The sequence below is a fragment of the Epinephelus fuscoguttatus genome, linkage group LG13, assembly GCF_011397635.1.
Source record: "Epinephelus fuscoguttatus linkage group LG13, E.fuscoguttatus.final_Chr_v1".
Taxonomy (NCBI): Eukaryota; Metazoa; Chordata; class Actinopteri; order Perciformes; family Serranidae; genus Epinephelus; species Epinephelus fuscoguttatus.
In genome coordinates, this window is record NC_064764.1 from 34,464,383 (window position 1) to 34,486,033 (window position 21,651).

Genomic DNA, 21,651 nt, shown 5'->3' on the forward strand with positions numbered 1-21,651 from the left:
TTTGCTGCTGTTTTAATCACTTTAATTATGTTTTGCACTTGATCTCAGCCTTTGAACCTTTTTGTGGTTGTCCAGCCTAGCTGAATTTGTGTGCAGGTATCTGTTCTGCAGTCCTGTCTTGGTGTAGGCACAAAACCCACTTGGAAAAAAAATCTTTGGCTTAAATTTCCAGCTGTTAGCGGCACAATCCAGGCAGGAAACACAGCAATGTCTCTGTAAAAAAAACAACTGCTTATCATGGCACAGAACAACGGCAAATCAGTGAAACACAGCCAGTTTTGTTGGTCTCACCTTGGTGACACGTCATCCACCATCCCCTCCTCTTCAGCTCTTCAGTCAGCTCATATACTGTGTCCCTTCAGAAACATTATTGTAAGGCTGGTTTCTCTTTCCTGTCTCACCTATAAACTCTCATTATCTGCACATGAGATGCACGATATTAAATAGTTCCAAATTTAACGTAAAGAGCAAAATAAAGTATGAATTTAGTGAACATTAAATTATATAGATGCAAAATAATGAACAGAGAACACATCTTATGATACGCATGAAACGTGCAAATGTAATGAACTCACAGTTTGCAGAGATGTACAACGCCAACATTTTCTTCTGGCAAATGGGCAGCTCACATGAAAAGTTGCTTTGCTTAGATTTGATTTAAATCATGAAAACATAGCCTAACTAATACTTACCTCGACTAAAAGTATGATGGTCTTTACAAAGAAGCTACACTAACCAAACTTACTATTACACTACACTGACAAAAGTATTTGGACTCTCAAACATTGTGGCCAAATGTCAGTGTCTCATTTTAAAATCATGGTGATTAACATGCTGCTATAACAACCCCCACTTCCAAGCTATGGCCACAGAATTGAAAGAAAATTACTGTCTAAAATCATCACTGTACGCTGTAGCATTGAGACTTCTCTTAACTGGAACTAAGTGCCCAAGCCCAAACTGTAAAACACTGCCTCAGACCAAAAGTACAAAAAGTACGTACCCAAAAAACAATAAGACTAGTCTGTGAATCTGTAGGAACATTTAACCCTGCTGGAAGAGAAAGTTAAAATATAGAGTCTCTCAGATTTATCACCTTTAACACAATCTGTGCTACATTGCATGAAAACACTGAGAGCCCCTCACAAATGTACAAGGCTTTAAAAGCAGCTCTGCCTGAGAACTATCCATCACAGCCTGAAGGTCCATTAAACCCTCTAAACTTCCTGTCCATGTGTGGACGGCCTGGACTTTGACTGCCGGAGGAAACAAATGAACATTAAAAAAAAAGAAAAAGTGTGAGAAGTTGAGCAGCTCGTGCAAACTGTCCACGCTCCTCAGGAATCAAGCAAGCTGCGCAAACATCAACAGCCACTCCCCATGCCGTGCAGAGCCCCAGAGGAGCGCCATATATAGGAGGACGTCAAGGTCCCGAGAAACAGGTGATGGGTGGTGTGTGGAGGGCGAAGCGAGGGGGGGACTGACCTGTGGCTGAAACAGAGAGAGAAAAAAAAGAGACAGAGAGGATTCAGCTTGTTTTCGTGTACCTTTCCACGCACCGGTGGCTTGTTTCCCAGAAAGATTTGCAATAAAACACACACACACACACACACACACACACACATATGTACACACCACCTTTCACCCGTCAGTCTATGTAAAACATTCACTCACAGCCCCACAGATCCTGCGCCAAGCATGATTGGATAGGCATGCCTGCATGTCTGTGTCCTGACATCTCACCACCAGATTTATGTGACATAACATATGTGTGCTCTACACCTTGCATATTTCCAGCACAGAATGTCTCAGCATCCGTCTGACCATCTCCCTCCCCTAAACTCTGAGCAGTTGTTGGCTGAGAGCGAGTTTCTGTTCTCTTACTGTACTCTGACATGCTGTTCCCATTATATTCCTCTCAGATGAAGCCCTCGTCTTTCACAGAGTTTGATCTCTTTCCAGGCAAATTAGAAAATGGGCCTTTTTTTGTGCGCTCTGTCAAACACCTCGTCACTCACACCGGGCCTGGACTGCACACTGAAGAACAAAGGTTAGATAAGGTAATGCCTTTAAACTATCAGCCTATATAAAGTATACTACAGTACTAGGACACGCTGTGTGTTCCAATTCCTGTACTACCACACTATATAGTATGCCAGAAAGATTTAGCATGTCCCAGTACATAATATGTCAAATGCAGTATGCCAAACATACCAGGATGTCCTGCTACATCCGGTTGGATTTTGCAGTATGCAAGCCAGCAAACTTCTCTGGCTATTCTGACCCACAATCCTGACGGTGCGTTCATGTGGCTGATGACCAGTTGAATATCAATAACAGGAATATTAATAGGTTAACTGAACAAAATAAACATAAATATAACCAACAACAAAAAAGGTCTGTGGTTGACCCTTAAATCGGATCAAGTACAACACTTTACTCACTGACTTAAATCACTGACATTACAAGTTATATGTATTTAAATGATAAATAAATGTAGTTTCATAATTAAAACACATTTCAGCGTGCCATCTGACAGGTGTGACAGGCGGAGCTGAAGGTGAGAAATGAGGCAGAGTAATTTTTAGCAAATAAAACCTGGTGTTGCTGAACCTCTCTCTAAAACGGTCCCAAATGCCATGCTCTTTTACGGACTCCTGTGACACAGAATACATACAGGAAAACATACCGAAGCCTTTTGGTGACTATAAAAACTTCACCTGTCATTCAAAATACTGTTTTCAATAATTATTATTTATTTATCCATTTGATTCACCATACTAAATTGTAGCTTAGAGCTTATTCATTTGCAGTCCCTCAGCAGGTCAGAACAAAGACACACTAATAACATAATACAATAATAACATAATAGATAACAGACAATAGACAATAAAAACATAATAACATAATAATAACAATATTTTTTTAAAAATAAACAAAAAAAAAAAAAGTGGGATCGAAGCCCCACCCACTAACAGGTGCTTTAAACCGTGATGCATTGATTTAAATAATTTTCTCTACAACCCAACTTAGAGTGCAATAAGCTGCTGCGTTCAAGTGTTAGCTATGAGCTCGTGTTTATCACATGGCAAGTCACGAACTCAGAGCTCTCACAATATTCACTTACACTGTTGTGAATACCACAAGAGGGAGGGGCGTTTACATGGACACTTATAGTGATTTTTTTTTAACTTAGATATTGCTGCGTTATTTCAGCAGGTATAGTGTCAATAAAAGAATTTTTTTTTTTCATTTTTTTTGGTATTGCTGGAGGACTGTGTGACAGAAGGCCTTTGATCTTTTTCTTTTTTTTTTTAATTTATTCAGTTTTTTTAAATGAAATTTTGCGCATTATTTTAGCCAGGTAGTGTCAGCAAAAGTGTTTTTTTTTTTCAAGATACAGCTGTGTTATTTCAGCAGGGATAGTGTCATGAAAGGAAACTTTTTTCGGAGACATCACTGCATTTGTAGTGGGGATTGTGCCACCAAAACCTAGATATCACTGCCTTATTTAGGCCATGACAGTGTCACAAAAAGCATTATTTTTCTTACTGACATATCGGTATATTGTTTCAGCTGGGATAACATCAGCAAAAGTAATTGTTTTTACATAGATATTGCTGCAATATTTTAGCCAGAATAATGTCACGAAAAACATTTCTTCTGAATTTGGGACTTTTCTTTTTTTTGGGACATTTTTCTTTCTTCTTACTGAAGTTTTCCTGCATTATTTTAGCTGGGATAGTGTCTGTAAAAGCTGTTGTTGTTTTTTACGTAGATAGGCCGTGTGATTTCAGCTGGGACAGTGTCATGAGAAGCGTTTTTATTTTTTTAAATTCTTTTCTGAGACATCACTGCATCTCTAGTGGTGATTGTGCCACCAAAACCTGGTATTTGAACCCAATACATGTCTTTTCCTGACCATATCAAAGTGGGTTTTGTGCCTAAACAACAGAGTTGTTGAAATGCAAAACAAAGGTAAAGTTTCACCGCATCTGCTACATGGTAACATCCAAATGTAACATACCTGTGGTTTACAGAAACGTACAGTGCCAACATTTATTCTGATAATTGGGTTGACAAGTCTCTTTAGTGAAGCTGCTAACAACTCATAGACATCTGAGACATGACAAGGAGCCCCATATTTTTATTAGAAGTCACAAGCCTTAAAGATTGGGAATCACTGGTTTAATCTTTAACAATGTTTTGTATTTTATAAAAAAGTCTTTTATGTAAAATCTAAAACTGAAAAGTAGCTGTAGCTGCCAGATAAATGTAGTGAAGTAATATTTCCCTCTGAATTATAGGAGAGAAGAAAAATAACACAGCACAAACTGAACTGAAATATATGTGCCGCAGAATTCTACTTAACACGTCAGAATGATTTGCATCCTCTTGTGAGTGTTTTCATCACAGTTGCATCTGCTGAGCTCAGCAACAAGAACAGACAGGAAATATAAAACTGGTTTGAATCCAGTTGCTCTATCAGTTACTTCAGCTGCTCGTAACACTGAACTCAAAACTGAACCACAAGAGAGAGCAGGTTTCTTTTCATCTCACGCTCTCCTTTTCCAGTTTTCAACAACTGCATGAGCAAATACACTGAAGTGAAACCTGACGAAGCTGAGCTGTGTTCTTTGGAAATTCTGACATAAGTTAGAAAAAACTAACTGACTAGGCAAAATATGTCGTCAGTGTGTAAACTCTGCTCCTCCCAAGTTGCTGAGTATTTTGGCAGCGGAACATGCCACATCTTAGCGCAGGTGTGCAGGTGGAGGTTCAGTTTTTTTCCTACATACACTTTGTTAGTGTCGTTAAACCTGCGACCTTTAGTTGAGGACAGCCGGGGGTGGACACAAATACTCCAATAGGTTCCTCAAATTATAAATATTTACTCATCAAATGTAGCAAAGTAAAATACAAACATTGGTATTAGAAAATATATTTACTTAAAGTAGAAATAATTTGAAAATACAAAGATACAAACTAATATTAACACTTTTTAGGGGTTTAGTAGCTGTAACATGGGTGTGATGTTAGCCCCCCTACACTGAAAAGATGAAGTCTGCCAATTTAATTTAAAGTCTTTACAGGTTTGAAGTGTTGAATCAGGAAATCTTGGAGGTGGGAGGCTGCTGTAAATTCAGGGGTGCATGCTGGGTGGTTTCTGGCCGTTAAAATGACCACTGACTGACTGGGCCTTTCCCAAACCGGACCCGTCTCAGAGTGTCACTCTGTCTGTCGTCACCTTCACAGTTGAATGAAGCACCTTACATCAAGGTGTAGGTTGTCAATTTGGAACAGACTTCCCTTTCTGCAGCGGAAATAGGAGCTGGTGTTACATTTGGTAACCATGGAGAAAATTAACACTACTCCCATTTCATGTTCCTTATATTTATTTGTATCACTTTTATCTGATTTGTGCTGCTGTTTACTGGATCTTTGGTAGCATTTATTATCCTTTTGCGATTAAAATAAATAATGAATTGATACATAAGCAAATAGATTAATTAAATAAATAAATAACACATTTATTTGTACGGAGCTTCTTCTATGATGAACACAGTTCTGTGTTGCACATGGTCAGTAAGTCGGCATCAGTGCAGGCTCACTGTCAGAGGGTTTTATAACTTACTTCCACACCTCAGTAGTTGGTATGGGATGGCACTAAATGTGGCAGACCCTCCGCGTGAACGTGGAAACTAGATGAAAGTAGGTAGGCAGAGGGCGTAGGGGACGGTTTGGGAAAGGCCCACTGAATGGCACCCAATGCAACTGGGGGAGCTGAACAGCTCAGCCACGGTGATGCACTCGTTCTTTCATTTTACAATAAGATGGGGCAGATCGTTTTTCAAGAGCGATAAATATAGGTTCAGGGGGGTGAGTAAATCTGTTTACAAGCAACTGACTGAACGAGTGTAAAAGGCACAAAGCAGTATCAGTACAGTAGAGTGTAGCCCATTACACAGAGAGATTGCACCAGGGCAAAATCCCTTCTTCATGCCATTTTTTGCATTTTGCAACGCGGCTTTGCAGAATCAAAAGAGGCATGTTGGCCGTGACATGTCGCAAATAAACATCAGCCTCTCGTGTGACATAAACACATACATGTTGGCAACATGTGGCATAAACATGTCAATAACAATCGTTTACCGTCCCCTTTATATGGCAGCTGATCTCGCTCTCTGCTTGGAGGGCAAAATTGTTTCCCAGTTTGTGGACATTTACGGCTGCTGTTCGTCTTCTTTGAGTTAGCCGCTAACTGCTTGTTGAAGAACTGTCCGAGCTGATGACTTAATAGCTGAAAAAGACCTCAGGAAATATCGATGGCTCACACACAATATTTAATGAACACTCGATCGTGGAGAATCCCAGCTCAACACACGGACTGTAACACCGCATGTGCCATCCAGAGGTTCTGAGGGTGTCCAGTTCTTGCACTGAACCCAAACAGTATTCTCTTGCGAGTTACTCCACGTTCCCAAATAAGGTTGTTCTGTCCCAATCTATGGCTTTGTGAAGTTTCTATTGGTTACTAACTTTAACAACAAGCACGCTCATCAGGCTCGCTCTAAATCACCTAGACTGTCACCAACAAAATACATATCTAATAGAGATCTCTGTTGGGTTGTACACTGGACACGATTCAACGGAGTCGTACTTAGTAGTGAGTAGTAAAGCCTGAAGGTGAGACTGCGTGGTGAATGCAGTCTGTAAACCACTCAGAGCATTTGTTCTTGATGAAGCAAAGGCTGCTTTAGTTTATTTGCAAAGTCGTAACACTATGACATTTACTGCAGCAGCTCTTGAGGCCGTCGGCTGATCAGTTCACCGCAGGACTCCTGTCACACAGCTGGGGAAGTTAATGTCTGCTGTATCAGTTGTTCATGGGTTGTAACAGCACATCACCATCGTCTCTGCTCCCAGTCTCAACTGCTGCAGGAACACACCTTCAAAATAACAGCGAGTCAAGTCGAGTCATCCCCTGAGCCCTAAAACACCTCATGAATTTACATAATGGAAAACAAAACCCGAACAAATAACATTTTGAGTTCACTTATGCAGGCCGTGTTTAATGTGATGAAGAGATGTCAACAGTGTGTGACTGCTTTTAATGATTTTAATAGTTTCTGGATTATAGTGAAGTTCTAGAAATGTTATCAGCTTTACAGATGTAATAATAGAATGAAATTCCTACCAAAAATAAAAAATAAAATAATGCCTGCAGTCCTTCAAACATCATTTCAGCTCCCATTTGCTGCTTTATGAAGTGTTAATGTGTTAAATTGTAGCTCCAAGTCTGTAAAGTTTATATCTACATTCATACAGCGGTGGAATAAAAAGACGTACATTTACTGCACTAATGTAGAGTTTTAAAGTACTTGTAGCACTTTTTGGGTGTTTCCATTTTGATAAACTGCATCAGTCTTCTTTCTCACAACATTTTAGAGGCTTCTTACTCCATTACACTCTTGTCTGACAGCTTAAGTTACTTTGCAGATTTAGATTATTCATACAAAATATACATCAGTTAGGTACGTACGATAATATCGGCACATCATCGGTATCGGCCGATACTGGCTTTAACCTCCTGAGACCCGAACTTTGGTTTGGTATGCATTTTTATTTTCTCCGAGCTATTTGGGATCAGTAGGACCTGATAATTATAAAAAAAAAAACTAAACATTGTCAACAATAATAAAGTTCCAATGTCCTCAAACGAGACGACATTAAAGTCCCAATGTTCTCAAACGAGATGATGATAATAAAGACCCAATGTCCTCAAACGAGATGATAATAAAGTCCCAGTGTCCTCAAACGAGATGATAATAAAGTCCTTATGTCCTCAAACGAGACAACATTAAAGTCCCAATGTCCTCAAACTAGCCGATAATAAAATCCCAATGTCCTCAAACAAGATGATAATAAAGTCCCAATGTCCTCAAATGAGACGACAGTAAAGAACCAATGTCCTCAAACGAGATGATAATAAAGTCCCAATGTCCTCAAACGAGATGATAATAAAGTCCCAGTGTCCTCAAACGAGATGATAATAAAGTCCTTATGTCCTCAAACGAGATGATAATAAAGTCCCAGTGTCCTCAAACGAGATGATAATAAAGACCCAATGTCCTCAAACGAGATGATAATAAAGTCCCAGTGTCCTCAAACGAGATGATAATAAAGTCCTTATGTCCTCAAACGAGACAACATTAAAGTCCCAATGTCCTCAAACGAGACAACATTAAAGTCCCAATGTCCTCAAACTAGCCGATAATAAAGTCCCAGTGTCCTCAAACGAGATGATAATAAAGTCCCAGTGTCCTCAAACGAGACAACATTAAAGTCCCAGTGTCCTCAAACGAGATGATAATAAAGTCCCAGTGTCTTCCAACAAGACAAAAGTAAAGTCCCAATGTCCTCAAACGAGTACTTCCTAATAAACGGTGTCTTATCTTGTTATTGTTTCTAAAATTGGTCAAATGTGTTGCCATATCAAACTACAAACAGTACTAATCATAAATAAACAAGTTTCAACCATAAACTGTGAGCAGGTTTTGGACCTTGTCCACTTTTGTGTCGGCTGCACACTGACTTGGCAGAGATGGCGGCCATCTTGTTTTTACATGGATTAGTGTATTATGTTCTAAAAGGTCTAAGTTATGAATGAAGTATAAAGTCAAGTAAACTCAAAATGTGATGTCCTCATATGAAGACACATGTTCTCAGGAGGTTAAAATGAAATATTGGAATAGGTAACTTTTTCTTAATTTGAAAACTATTGTATTTCATGTCTCCATGTGCTGGTAGGCCATCATGATCAGAGTATGTAATTTTAATTCCACTAAAGAAGAGACTTAATGATCACTAAAATTAGGTGAGGAAAAAAGTGGCTATATCGGTATCGGTTTTCGGTCAAATGAGTTGTTTCATATCGGCACGTCAGATATCAGCAAAAAATCCAATATTGTGCATCCCTAAAATCAACTATTAAATTATGATAAATTATTATAAGTTATCCAGCAGTATATGAAGCAATTAAAAGTAGCCTTGGTGATGCTCTGCTGTGTGCTTATGCAGTGGTGGAGGAAGGTAAAAATGTTAACACTGCAAAAATACCCAAGTAAAAGTACTGAAGCATTTTCAGCTAAATATGAAAGCCGATTTCTGCCAGTGTAATAAAAAGAAATATCCTGTAAGTCATTATAATGTGAAACTTTTTAGAAATAATGTCCTATCTGTAGAAGCCCTGAGAGGCAAGGTTCTCCCTGTGTCAGCGTGGGTTTCCTCCAGGTGCTCCAGCTTCCTCCCACAGGCTCCAGCCCCCCTGCGACCCCTAACAGGATAAGCATTTACGGGAAATGAATGAATGAGTGAATAAATGAATTTCAGCTGTTTACTAATTGAAGTATTGCAGTTTAGCTTCCAGCAGTTTTACAGTTCAGTTTCCAGGTTTTTCAGCTGTGCAGTGCGATGCATTTGCACTTTATGATTCTTCTAGGGCTATTTTCAGTGATGATTTTCAGTTGTCAGCATTCACACGCATTTTCTCAAGAAAATGCAATTTCTAGTTGACAGTTTATTGTATGCATGAGCTGCTGAGTCCCCATGTTAAGAAAACATTCAGTTCATCTGTAGATGTTTTAAGGTTGTGTTTATGATTAGGGAAAAGCTGTGCTGTAAACATATAAGCTTGTTCCAAATATAGCTGAAGTACCACATCCCCCTACAAACAGACATTAACAGGGATAATGTCTTTACGTACCTCAGTGTCTCGGCTGGTATCAACATACCACAGATGTACTGCAGCTTCTTATAATCAGTACAACAGCTTATCTGACTTTTGATACTGTTGCTGTGTGTGTGTGTGTGTGCTGCGTTCAGATACAGCATGCCTGAGTATCCTGAGTGGATGCTCGTTTGCATGTGGACACAGTCAACATGTTAATTCATACGTCAACCCAACACACCTCTTAGTATAAACAGCAGCAGAGGAAGTAGAAGTACTAATAACACACTGTAAAAAACACACGTTGCACGTTGTACAAAAGGACATAAACCAAGACAATGTATGCAGTAAAATAAAATATATATGAGATAAATAAAATGTATAAAGGGAACAGTGAACATCCGTTTCCTCCATCCTGAATCATTTCTCGGTTTCAGTTTCAGTGCTGTAGCCTAGCTCGTCCCCCTAGTGGCCGCATCTCTTCACTGCGCTCTGACCCCGTCCTGCCCCCTCAACATGACACACTATTCAGGGAGGCAGACCCAGCACGGGCGTTCAGTTTTAATCAAGTGAGCACATGCGCCGTTTGAAAGGCTGCCACATATCTGAGCTGTGATTTAAGACAGACCGGACAACTCAGCTGACCAAGGCACATGCACACACAGAGATGCCAGTTGAATTCCCAACTCATGTGTTTGGTGAAACGGTTTTCAGTGATAAGATATTGCCTCCAGACGCAGCTTGAACACCATCTGTTATTGTTTATTTTCCATACGTAATATGTGTTTGATGGAGCACTATGATGGACTGTGGGGCTATTTTTCAACACATTACCTTTTTTCGGTCTCGGACAGCAGCCAGTTTATGTACCGGTCTAAACTGAAATATTTTTTCAGACCCCCAGAAGAAGAATCCTGCTGACTTTAGTGGTCCCACTACTTTTACTCTAGTGCCACCACAAGGTTTATATTTGTGGTTCAGAGTGAAATATCTTGACAGTTACTGATAGATTGTTATGACCTTATCGACAGATATTCAGGATCTCCAGTGGATAAATTCCAGCCCAGTCGCCGAAGAAAATGTTGGCATTATGTTTTTTGCAAACCACGAATATGTTACATTTGCACATTTTGTAGGTATCATATTGTTTTCAGTGTGATGTTACATATGAGCTGACTTGTCACTGAGAGGTGGAGGGGATGGTAGATGGCATGACACCTGTAGGCAAGAAGTCTGCCAAGCTGCAGACAACTGTTGAAGACCATACGTGACAAAACCAGTTGTTTTTTTAGTGAGACGTTGCTGCGTTTTCAGGGATAGTGCCATGAAAAGTTAGAATTTAAAGCCAAAACATGATCCTTTCCTAACCATAGTGTTTTTTATGCCTAAACGTAACCCCACATTAAGCACAGTATGTTGAAACATAACATTTCAACGTATGCTTCAATGTGACCTATCTGTTGTTTGCAGGACTGTAAAATGCAAAAAAATTATTCTGGTGACTGGTGATTGGAAATGCAATCTTGGAACCCATCTGCTACGGTCCAATGGCAATGGAGCTTAATATTAGAGTTTTACAAAATGGTCTGTGTTTATATGCACAGTTCAATCGAACTCCAGTTTGTTTGCCCCCGCAGTGCGGTTCGTTTGGGCAGGTGTGAACACAGCAATCACACTCAGGTGCGCACCAAAACAACCGGACCGAGACCTTCTTGAAGAGGTGGTCTCAGTCCGGTTACAAACGACTCTGGTGCGGTTGGTTTGTGGTGAGAACGTGTTCCGACCTGGATCTGAACCAACTGCAGTCACATGACACATTGTTTGGGTTAAACATGAGCATGTTACAGTCCTGGAGGATTATTAATGTGCACCTCCTCCTGTACTGCCTTAATATGCACATTCAGCACATCCAATGCATCAAAACATTGTTTTCTAGTTGGAGCCGCGCCTCGTTTTCAAACTGTATGCTTTGACTAAAATGAACAATGACAGCAATATAGTCCACGATGAGCAGCGCTAAAATCAACCTGCGTAGTTGTCCCTCCATTGTGACATTAGAAAGTGTCACATTTATCTTGCAAGTGTACTCTTCTTCAACGTTTGCTTTACTTCCTGGATTTTTCCCACATGGAAATTCTGACCAATCAAGAGCAGCTTTCTCACACAAGGCATTTGATCTGGTCCGCTTGTAAATGCTGCCGTGAGAACACAAACCAACTCTAGGCAATTATACAACTTTGTAACAAAATGAGTCCCTGATTCAGACCAAAGCAAGACAACTCTAGGTCTGAAAGCACCCTTAGTCTTGTTTGTTCCTGCATGTTTGTGTCACCTCAGCATCTTGTGCATCAGATTTTTCCTCTGGTTTTTATGCTATTTGCCTCTGTAGACATTTAGTTTTTTTTTCTTTGTGTATTTTTCTTTCCCTTTATTATATCGACAACCAGACATCTTAAAGCTATCCAGACTTTGGTGTCACAAATGTTTGGAGTCTGGTTTCGAGTGGTTAAAAGGGACAAACCGCCGCATTGGACCTTTGACAGTAAATGAAACACACAACCAGAGAGAAGGACTCTCAGCAGCAGTATCAGTGTTCAAATCTTGGTAGAAAGCAGGGAAACATATCAACTGCAGAAGAAGTAATGACTTTGGAAGCAACTCAACCGCTAAGCAACCCCTGACAGGTCTCATTAGTGCGTCCACACACTTTTTATGGGTACAATTGTGATCCTGACCGAACACACTCGACGAACAGGTCACATCGTCACACAGTCTCCACGTACACTTCAGCATTCCCTTCTTGTTTTGTGTACTGCCAATGATTACTAATATGGCCCGTTTTTAATTTTTTATCATCTGGAGATCGGACCTGGAGTGATTGATCAAGGGGTCACACAATACTGACTAAATCTGAGCTTCAAAGGGAAACGCTGAGACCTAATAGCTATGAGCTCATGTCAGTCATGAAAACTCTCATTGCATCCACACATGGGTGCTGACTCTGTGCTTCCAAGTTTATTTTTCTAACCTCTACTGCACTGTTGAGGCCTGCGTTTCATTTGATGTTTGCTGTTTAGCTCATTTGTCATTGGTTCGTATGTGCGAATGTGTGAACCTTCTGTCAAACAGGAAACCGGCACATGAGTCACTCTGATTCACAGCCTTTCTCTTTCTGTCATATACTCCCTACAGGTGCCCATGCTGGTCTGAAGTCAGAGTGGATTATAGGTAACATTATCACGTAAAGCAGCTGCCCAACAGTCCATGTTACAGTTGGCCTGGATGCTGAGATGAGTCATGAGCGATCGGCAGATGCATCTGCACCAAGAAGTCGTGGAGGAGTTTGTTTTGTCCTCGTCAGTTCACTTTGTTTGACCAGGTCAGAGCAGATAATGAACTCCAGTTCAACGTTTTACTGTTCTCATGTCTGTTTGCTAAATATGAAGCTGTAGCTGCTTAGCCTGAGATAAATACTGGAAAAATGGGGGAGATCAGCCCAGTCGCCAGAAGAAAATGTTGGCATTGCACATTTCTGCAAACCATGAATATATTACATTTCATAAGTATCATATCAATGTTTCTAAAGTGATGTAGTGTATGAGCTGACTTTGTCATGTGGAGGGTGGATGGCGTGTCATCAAAGCAAGATGCCTGCCAAGCTGCAGACCACTGTTCAAGACCAACAAACTACAAAACCAGTTGTTTTTAAGGAGTCATTGCTGTGTTTCCTGCTGCTTTATAACCACCAAACATGGATGTTATTAAGCAGCAAGATCGTGCCATGAAGAGTGGTTGTGTTTTTACTGAGACATCGCTGCATTTCCAGCGAGACAACGACAAGAGTAGTTCACTGAATAACACTTCATAGGGTTTGACTTTAACATTATTTTTCACTTGTCTCATTGGGCAAGTGGGTTAGAAATTGACTAATCTCGGAACCCATCGGCTATTGTCTGATGACGATACGCCTGTGGTGACATGGCCAACATTTCGGGAGATTCCAAGAGACCAAGACTTGCTCTTCCTTTCTTTTCTACTCATTTTGACTCTCTCTTTATCTCTATAAACTGATATCTGAATGTGAATGCAGATCATTTTTTAAATTTCTAATATTAAACTAAATTGCTGTTGGAATTATAGCAGATGGGTTCCAGTCCAATCGACAGAATAAATTCTGGCGTTTTACAGTTCTGCAAACGACAGATAGTTTACATTTGAAATTTTACATGATTATGGTTTGGAAAAGATCATGTATGGGCTTTAAAAACAACCGCTTTTTGTGGTACTATCCCCAGTGTAGAAACAGCTACGGTTTTGTTGTGTGTTGGTCTCTGACACTGGTCTGCAGTGGTCTGCTGCTTGGCAGGCATCTTGCCTAGGTGTCACTCCTTCCACCATCCCCTTCCTCCCAAAATGACAGTCAGCTCATACGCTACGTCACTTCAGAAACATTGATACGACGACATTTTCTTCTGGCGACTGGGTTGTATAATAACTTAAGTGGTATCAAGATTTAAAATGACATGATTTTGATAATATCAAAATATTGTCCAGCCCTATTTCAGTGTAATTAAGGACACATTTCCTGTGTTTTCCTGCGCTCTCCGCCTCTGTGTTTCGACCAGCTAATCCCTGCCTGTCATGGAGGGAAGTCCATAAAAGATGGATTTGCTCCTCCGCTCACTTCAGCTTTTTCATTTACAGAAAAGACAGCAGTATCCGTCCATCCTCATCTGCTGCTCAGCACTTTAATCCAGGTGGAACGAATAGTGAGATTAAAAAAAGCTGAAGATGAGACATGATGAAAGAGGGTCACAGCGGTCAGCAGGATGTGTGCAGGTGAAGAGACAGGAAGGAGCGGAGGGCACATGTACAGGCTGGAGGTTTTTAATCAGCACAGGGCCACTTCTTCAATTCCTGGAACATGAGGCAGTTTACTGTGGAGGGAAGGTGAGCCTGGTTTAAAAAAAAAAAAAAAACACTCTGAGTGCAACACCTGCTGTTTATCCTTCTCATTCAGCCACTTATGTGTCTCCATCTTTCCTGTGCTCTTAAAGGGGAAACACACCCAACCGCTCTGGATTTGAAAGTCTTGTGTTGGCAGGTAAATTGCTCACAACAGCTTACACATCAAATGTGCACTGAGACAGATTACTATCTGTAAATAGTGTTAAACCATACAGAGTGATGGAAGAAATATCAAGATCTGTGACTTGTGTAACAGTAGGAGTACCACAATGTAAAAACAGTATGGTATGTCCTCAAACTATACTAAAAAACATCATAGTATAGTATGTCATCAAAATATGTAAAAAAAAAAAAAGTCATAGTGTAGTAAGTCATCAAAATATGCAAAACAACATAATATAGTATGTCATCCAAAATGATAAAAAATAGTCATAGTATAGCATGTCGTCCAAAACCATGCATTAAAAGTCATAGTATACTATGTCGTCCAAAACCGTGAAAAAAAGTCATAGTATAGTGTGTGGTCCAAAATCATGAAAAAAGTCATAGTATAGTGTGTGGTCCAAAATCATGAAAAAAAGTCATAGTATAGCATGTCGTCCAAAATCATGAAAAAAAGTCATAGTATAGCATGTCGTCCAAAATCATGAAAAAAGTCATAGTATAGTGTGTGGTCCAAAATCATGAAAAAAAGTCATAGTATAGTATGTCATCCAAAATGATAAAAAATAGTCATAGTATAGCATGTCGTCCAAAACCATGCATTAAAAGTCATAGTATACTATGTCGTCCAAAACCGTGAAAAAAAGTCATAGTATAGTGTGTGGTCCAAAATCATGAAAAAAGTCATAGTATAGTGTGTGGTCCAAAATCATGAAAAAAAGTCATAGTATAGCATGTCGTCCGAAATCACGAAAAAAGTCATAGTATAGTATGTCGTCCAAAATCATGAAAAAAAGTCATAGTATAGCATGTCGTCCGAAATCACGAAAAAAGTCATAGTATAGTATGTCGTCCAAAATCATGAAAAAAGTCATAGTATAGTATGTCGTCCAAAATCATGAAAAAAAGTCATAGTATAGTGTGTGGTCCAAAATCATGAAAAAAAAAGTCATAGTATAGTATGTCGACCAAAATCACGAAAAAAGTCATAGTATAGTATGTCATCCAAAATCATGAAAAAAAGTCATAGTATAGTATGTCGTCCAAAATCATTAAAAAAGTCATAGTATAGCATGTCGTCCAAAATCACGAAAAAGTCATAGTATAGTATATCGTCCAAAATCACAAAAAAAGTCATAGTATATTGTCGTCCAAAATCATTAAAAAAGTCATAGTATAGTATGTCGTCTAAAACATATGAAAAAAAGTCATAGTATAGCATGTCGTCCAAAATCACAAAAAAAGTCATAGTATATTATGTCGTCCAAAATCATTAAAAAAGTCATAGTATAGTATGTCGTCCAAAATCACGAAAAAAGTCATAGTATAGTATGTCGTCTAAAACATATGAAAAAAAGTCATAGTATAGTATGTCGTCCAAAATCATGAAAAAAAGTCATAGTATAGTATGTCGTCCAAAATCATGAAAAAAAGTCATAGTATAGTATGTCGTCCAAAATCACGAAAAAAGTCATAGTATAGTATGTCGTCTAAAACATATGAAAAAAAGTCATAGTATAGTATGTCGTCCAAAATCATGAAAAAAAGTCATAGTATAGTATGTCGTCTAAAACATATGAAAAAAAGTCATAGTATAGTATGTCGTCCAAAATCATGAAAAAAAAGTCATAGTATAGTATGTCGTCCAAAATCATGAAAAAACGTCATAGTATAGTATGTCGTCTAAAACATATGAAAAAAAGTCATAGTATAGTATGTCGTCCAAAATCACGAAAAAAGTCATAGTATAGTATGTCGTCCCAAACTATGAAAAAGAGTCATAGAAAAAAACGTGACAGTATAGTGTGATATAAAAATGTTTTCAAAACATTGTACATGAAATGTCATGAGAAATCATTGTACACCAAGTTATAAAAAATTAGTGAAATAGTGCGTAACAAAACAAAAACAAAATTGAAATATCAGAGCATGGTGAGTTCTGATGAACTGATATGTTTTTACTTCAGCACTGAAGATTTCCAATTTTTGTATTTTATGGTTGTGAAGTGTGGAACATCTATATCACACTTACACTCGTTTCCTCTTTTGAAGAAACTCACCTTGCTCAAATGTTTGAACTGTCGGCTCCATCACGGTCTTTGACCCTGTATAAAGAAAGATTTTCACTTTGCAGACATTTGGCTACAGTACAACCAATAGCTGAAGTACGCTTTTAGCTTAGAGTGTTCAGCTCAGTTTTTATCTTCAGGATTTCACCAGAAATGTTTTTGATTTTCTCCTCTTCAGCTGCAAGTGATGGATTTCATTTTCCCTTGGTGGCTGGCCTAAATTCACAGCACAGTCCCTTGACACAGCCTATATGGACACACTTGCACATCACATCTTGCAAATGCATAACATATGACTTAGTATCGTCTCTGTTTTACGAATTCACAGGTTTCGGTCACAGCTGCAAATGTCGTGTTGGTTCCAATTGTTAAACTTCAGGGGGATTTCAATCTCTTAAATAGAATGGCACCAATTTGTGAATGTCAGTCAAAATTAAACACAAAAATAAACTTAGAGTCCAGCTGCAGCTTGAATGTAACAAACCTGACAACTTCTGACTCCCTGCAGCAAATGATCGATGAGCTTTCTCGTCTTTGTAGTTTCATTCTTGACCCCAAATTAAAGATCTTTTCACAATGTAAGTGAGCAAAGTCTCCTTTAAAGCACAATCAGAACCTTGGAAAAAAAACAACAGATGGGTTTTACAGAGGAAAATCATTTTAATCAGTTTGTATATATAAAAACAAAAACAGTACTGTAAATCTCAGAAGTCGTGGACAGTGAACCCTGCTCTTCACGTTTGAAATCATTAAAAAGAAAAGAAAGATAATATACATTTACAGGAAGTCAAAGTTTGGCTCATCATTTATATACATTCTGACATAATCACAGTTCTGAAGATGAAGTTTATCTTATCAGAGGCCAATTTTCTGGTTGTTTCTTCATAATGGAGATGACTGAAAACACTCCAGATCTGTATTCATGACATTTTTAACAACTCACTGTCACATTCAGTCTTTAAATCCTTATTTTCGTTAAAGCCTGAGGTGAAGAAAGTCACTAGTTTCCAGTGACTCTACTTGAATCATCTCAGCCTAAAAACAAGATTTAAAGACGAACAGCTGATTAAAGTTGTTAAACTCTACTTCACTTTTGACTTTTTGTTTTCGTTACAGGGTGATTGATTGTTTAATTTAAATCAGAGTACAGCAAACAAATGAAATGTCCTCAAGCAAGGGACACCGCACATCTCCCAACAACATGTAAGTTACAATGAAATGAGTTTCAGGCTGAACTCTGGGATGATGATCTCATGATGTGCCGACATGCTTCTGTGTCAGAGTACAGAACATTTAAGGACACGAGCTTTACCATGAAGAGCAGAGCGAGGCCTGCCAGTGGAGCTGAAATGATTTAAAGATGTGCAGATTCCAGATGTTGTGTGGAGACGTTTATAGGACCGGGTGAGTGCACAACTGCATGCATGTGAAATCCCTCCAAACACTGACATACCAAGGTCAAACAGAGTGTACACTTATAATGATAGTGTTAGCTCAGGGGCTACCGGACAGATCAGGTTTGCTACATCACGACTGAAAGGTTAGGAATGTTTTCAAAGATTTGCAGTTACCCTGAGGAGGTAAACTGTCCAATCAGGTAGTCCAAGTGAAATCAAACGACTTGTGTGTTGTGGAAACACCAAGTAAAGAAGCGCTAACCGTGCAAATAAACATTTCAACAAACGGGCACAAACTAATGAGTAAGCTCCATTAGCAAGGAGAGAATAAAATCAGCTGTTTCTACTTTCCGTCATCCTGCAGGGGTGAGAACGGCTTATGTACCCTTCAAACAAAATGACACCTTCTCGTCAACCAGAGAGAATATCAGAGGAAGCAGAGCAGCCGAAAACTTGATGGCATTTGACGAGACAAAATTTAACATTACAGGGCAACGTAGAAGCAAATACATCAGTTAAGTGGAAGAATATTGTGTCATTACGCACAGAAACCTTGCACACTGATTCAGATGTGTTTTATTTTTCTATTCGTTGTGAAAATTCGCAGAACGTGACAAAATGAAAAGACACATTTCCTCCTTTGCCTCTCTCCACTGGAGTTACCTATCTGGCTGTCACCACTCCCTCCCTGTCTTCCATTTGGCACCGCAGCTGCATGAAGGGGTGGAGCTGTCCTCCACATTCTGTGTGCAGTCAACAGCCTCCTCCTCCTCTTCATCATCATCATCCACCTGAATATTACTATATGGCCTGTTGAACATGAGCTGAGTTATGTACTTATTGTGTCCCATCACCATATTTTCTTCACTGATTCTTGGTCAAACGTCTCTAAAGGCTCTGACGGATGTGAGAAAAGCAGAAAATCAAACCTTTCCGAAAATCTTAATGATGGATGAAAGTTTCGGACTCAGTGTGCAAACGTGAGACAGTCGTATTTATTTTTAGATGTTCGACAATTTCAGACAAAAAAACGGACTCAGTGTGCAAAGGCCTCGAGTCTATAAATCTTCTCCTGACCTACAAGTGGAGTACCGCTGACAGGAAGGACCTTCGGCTCGACAAGTAGGCTGATTAAACATTGTTTTTTTCATCCAATAAATTTATTGTTTAATCTATAAAGTGTCAAGAAATAGTGAACGTTTCAAAGGCCCAGGTGACATCATAGATTATGCCCCAAGTCCAACACCAAACGGTATCCAGTATAAAACAAACAAGCAGCAAATTCTCAAACTGAAACCAGCGAATGATCAATCAGTTGTAAAAATTGTTGCATACTACTTTTCATGTAATTTAATATTTGTTTCAGTGCTACTTTTAACAGGGTTAGTGACGAGAACAGCTGGTAGAGACGCGTAATTATGCACCTGTTGCTTTCCAGAGACACCACAAAGTGAGGAAAACACAAACTGCCTGTGCGGAGAATTTGACAGAAAAGCCAGTGGAGTTCAGCTGAGGTGGGAAATAACAAGAGTTTTGTGATGCAGATATGTTATCGTCATGTTAACAGTTTCAACACGTCACCTAAATCCACGCCGAAGCCTTAAAGGAGCAGGTTAGTATTTTGTGAAATATACTTTGTTGCCCTCCTGTTAACAGTCAGATAAAAATAAGGATACCACTCTGTGCATTAAGCATTAAGCTCCTGTTAGCCTGGCTCTGTTTGAAAAGGTAAGAAAATACGCCTACCAGTGCATTTAAAGGGACAGTTCAAATATACATAACCATAGTCAGTGTATTACAAACAGCAGATGTCTGTTGGCATGCTCCCATTTTTGTGAAGCAGCTGGAGTCCAAATGAAAGCTAAGCGATGAACTGTTGTGGACGGGGGCCGCAGTCTATCATTTGAAAAGTACACTGTATTTAGAATATTTTCACTGATCTACCTTGACGCCAGACACCGATTTCTGAAACTGTTGTATCGCTCTCTTCAGAGCCAGACTCCATTGAGAAAAACAGTGATTTAACAACACTGAAAACAGGAGCTGCTGGTCTACTGCTGCCTTGATCAGTTAGTCTGTTTGTTTGTTATTGTGTGTCTTTGGTGTTTAAAAGTGTTCATTCAGATTCAATTAACTCACACAATCTCACTGATCGAGGCAGCGGTAGACCAGCAGCTCCTGTCTTCAGTGTTGTTAAATCGCTGTTTCTGACAATAGGGTCTGGGGGCTCTGACGAAAACATAGATGGCAAACTTAATACGTTAATGGCTCCCTCATCAGAACGGACTGTCTGACAAAAGGTTGCCGTTGTGCAGGTAGTCACCACTCTTTTGGCTGTACTTAAATATTTAGCGTGGAAATGTAGGAGTGGCATCAATCGTCTCATTTAACTCCGGGCAAGAAAGCAAATAAACATATTTTCCAAAATGTCAAACTGCTCCTTTAAATTGTAAAATGGACAAACATAACTTAGTGATGTAAAGTTTATGTTACATATCTTAGCTGGATTGATAGGAGGTTTCTCTGATTGTGACCGCAGGAGAACACAGAGGTTATTACAACATGCCGGGTGGGAATTTCCAGCGTCTGCCTGAGTGAAACTGAGTCTTTACTTCACCCAGAGCGTCTGCTGTCCAGCGTCTGTCGGGCACAGAATGAGACGGTGTGGAAATCCAGACAGACGTCATCTTCTCCAGCATTTTAAAAGTCCGACAATAATTCTTGAGACTTGGGCGAGGACGTCTGATACGACCACACGCTGGAAAACGCTTTGAGCAAACTGTCGGGCTTGACATGAAACTTCATATTTAGGGATGCTTGAGGAAACTGCTGAATAAGAATTCTTGGTGTAAGGCATAATCCAGAAACCATTACCAGTTCCACAAATAGTCTGTGGTAAGAGAGAATGACCGCTCACCAGGCCACATGCTGCTAAATGTGGGCCGCCACTGTTAATTTTGTCCTTCTGGCAGCGACTAAACAAAAGGAGAGTTTCCCCACTACGGCTCAAAACCTTAGGAGTGAGGTCAGGAGCTCAGACCACACGGACAACATGATGTCCATAAATGGCTTCCACTTGACGGGCTGACACCACCTCGTCACCATGGCAGGGAGGGCTATCGGCCTGCTGTCACAGACCGGAGGAGTTGGAGGGATGGTACGGTCCGTTCACCTGAGATGGAGGAGAGCAAAAGTCCAGGTCAACACACATCATAGACGCCAGAGATGTTACATCATGTTCTGTACAATATGTTGTCCTTCACTACATTTATATATATTGTACTCTACTGTATTTCTATCAGACATCCCTATCAATAAAGACAAA

At 39.6% G+C, this 21,651-nt stretch overlaps 2 protein-coding genes across 2 annotated transcripts in view; one reads left to right on the top strand and one right to left on the bottom strand.

The window, feature by feature from the left end:
- The window catches only part of man1a2 (mannosidase, alpha, class 1A, member 2), a 399,576-nt gene that overhangs the window by 287,150 nt on the left and 90,775 nt on the right, over positions 1–21,651 (top strand). The gene's annotated exons all lie outside the window — the stretch shown is intronic.
- gdap2 (ganglioside induced differentiation associated protein 2) overlaps positions 17,570–21,651 on the bottom strand; it is a 50,719-nt gene continuing 46,637 nt past the window's right edge. Inside the window, exon 14 of the mRNA XM_049595096.1 lies at positions 17,570–21,498. Coding sequence (XP_049451053.1) covers positions 21,457–21,498 — 42 coding nt within the window. The 3' untranslated portion in view covers positions 17,570–21,456. The remainder of the gene's footprint in view (positions 21,499–21,651) is intronic.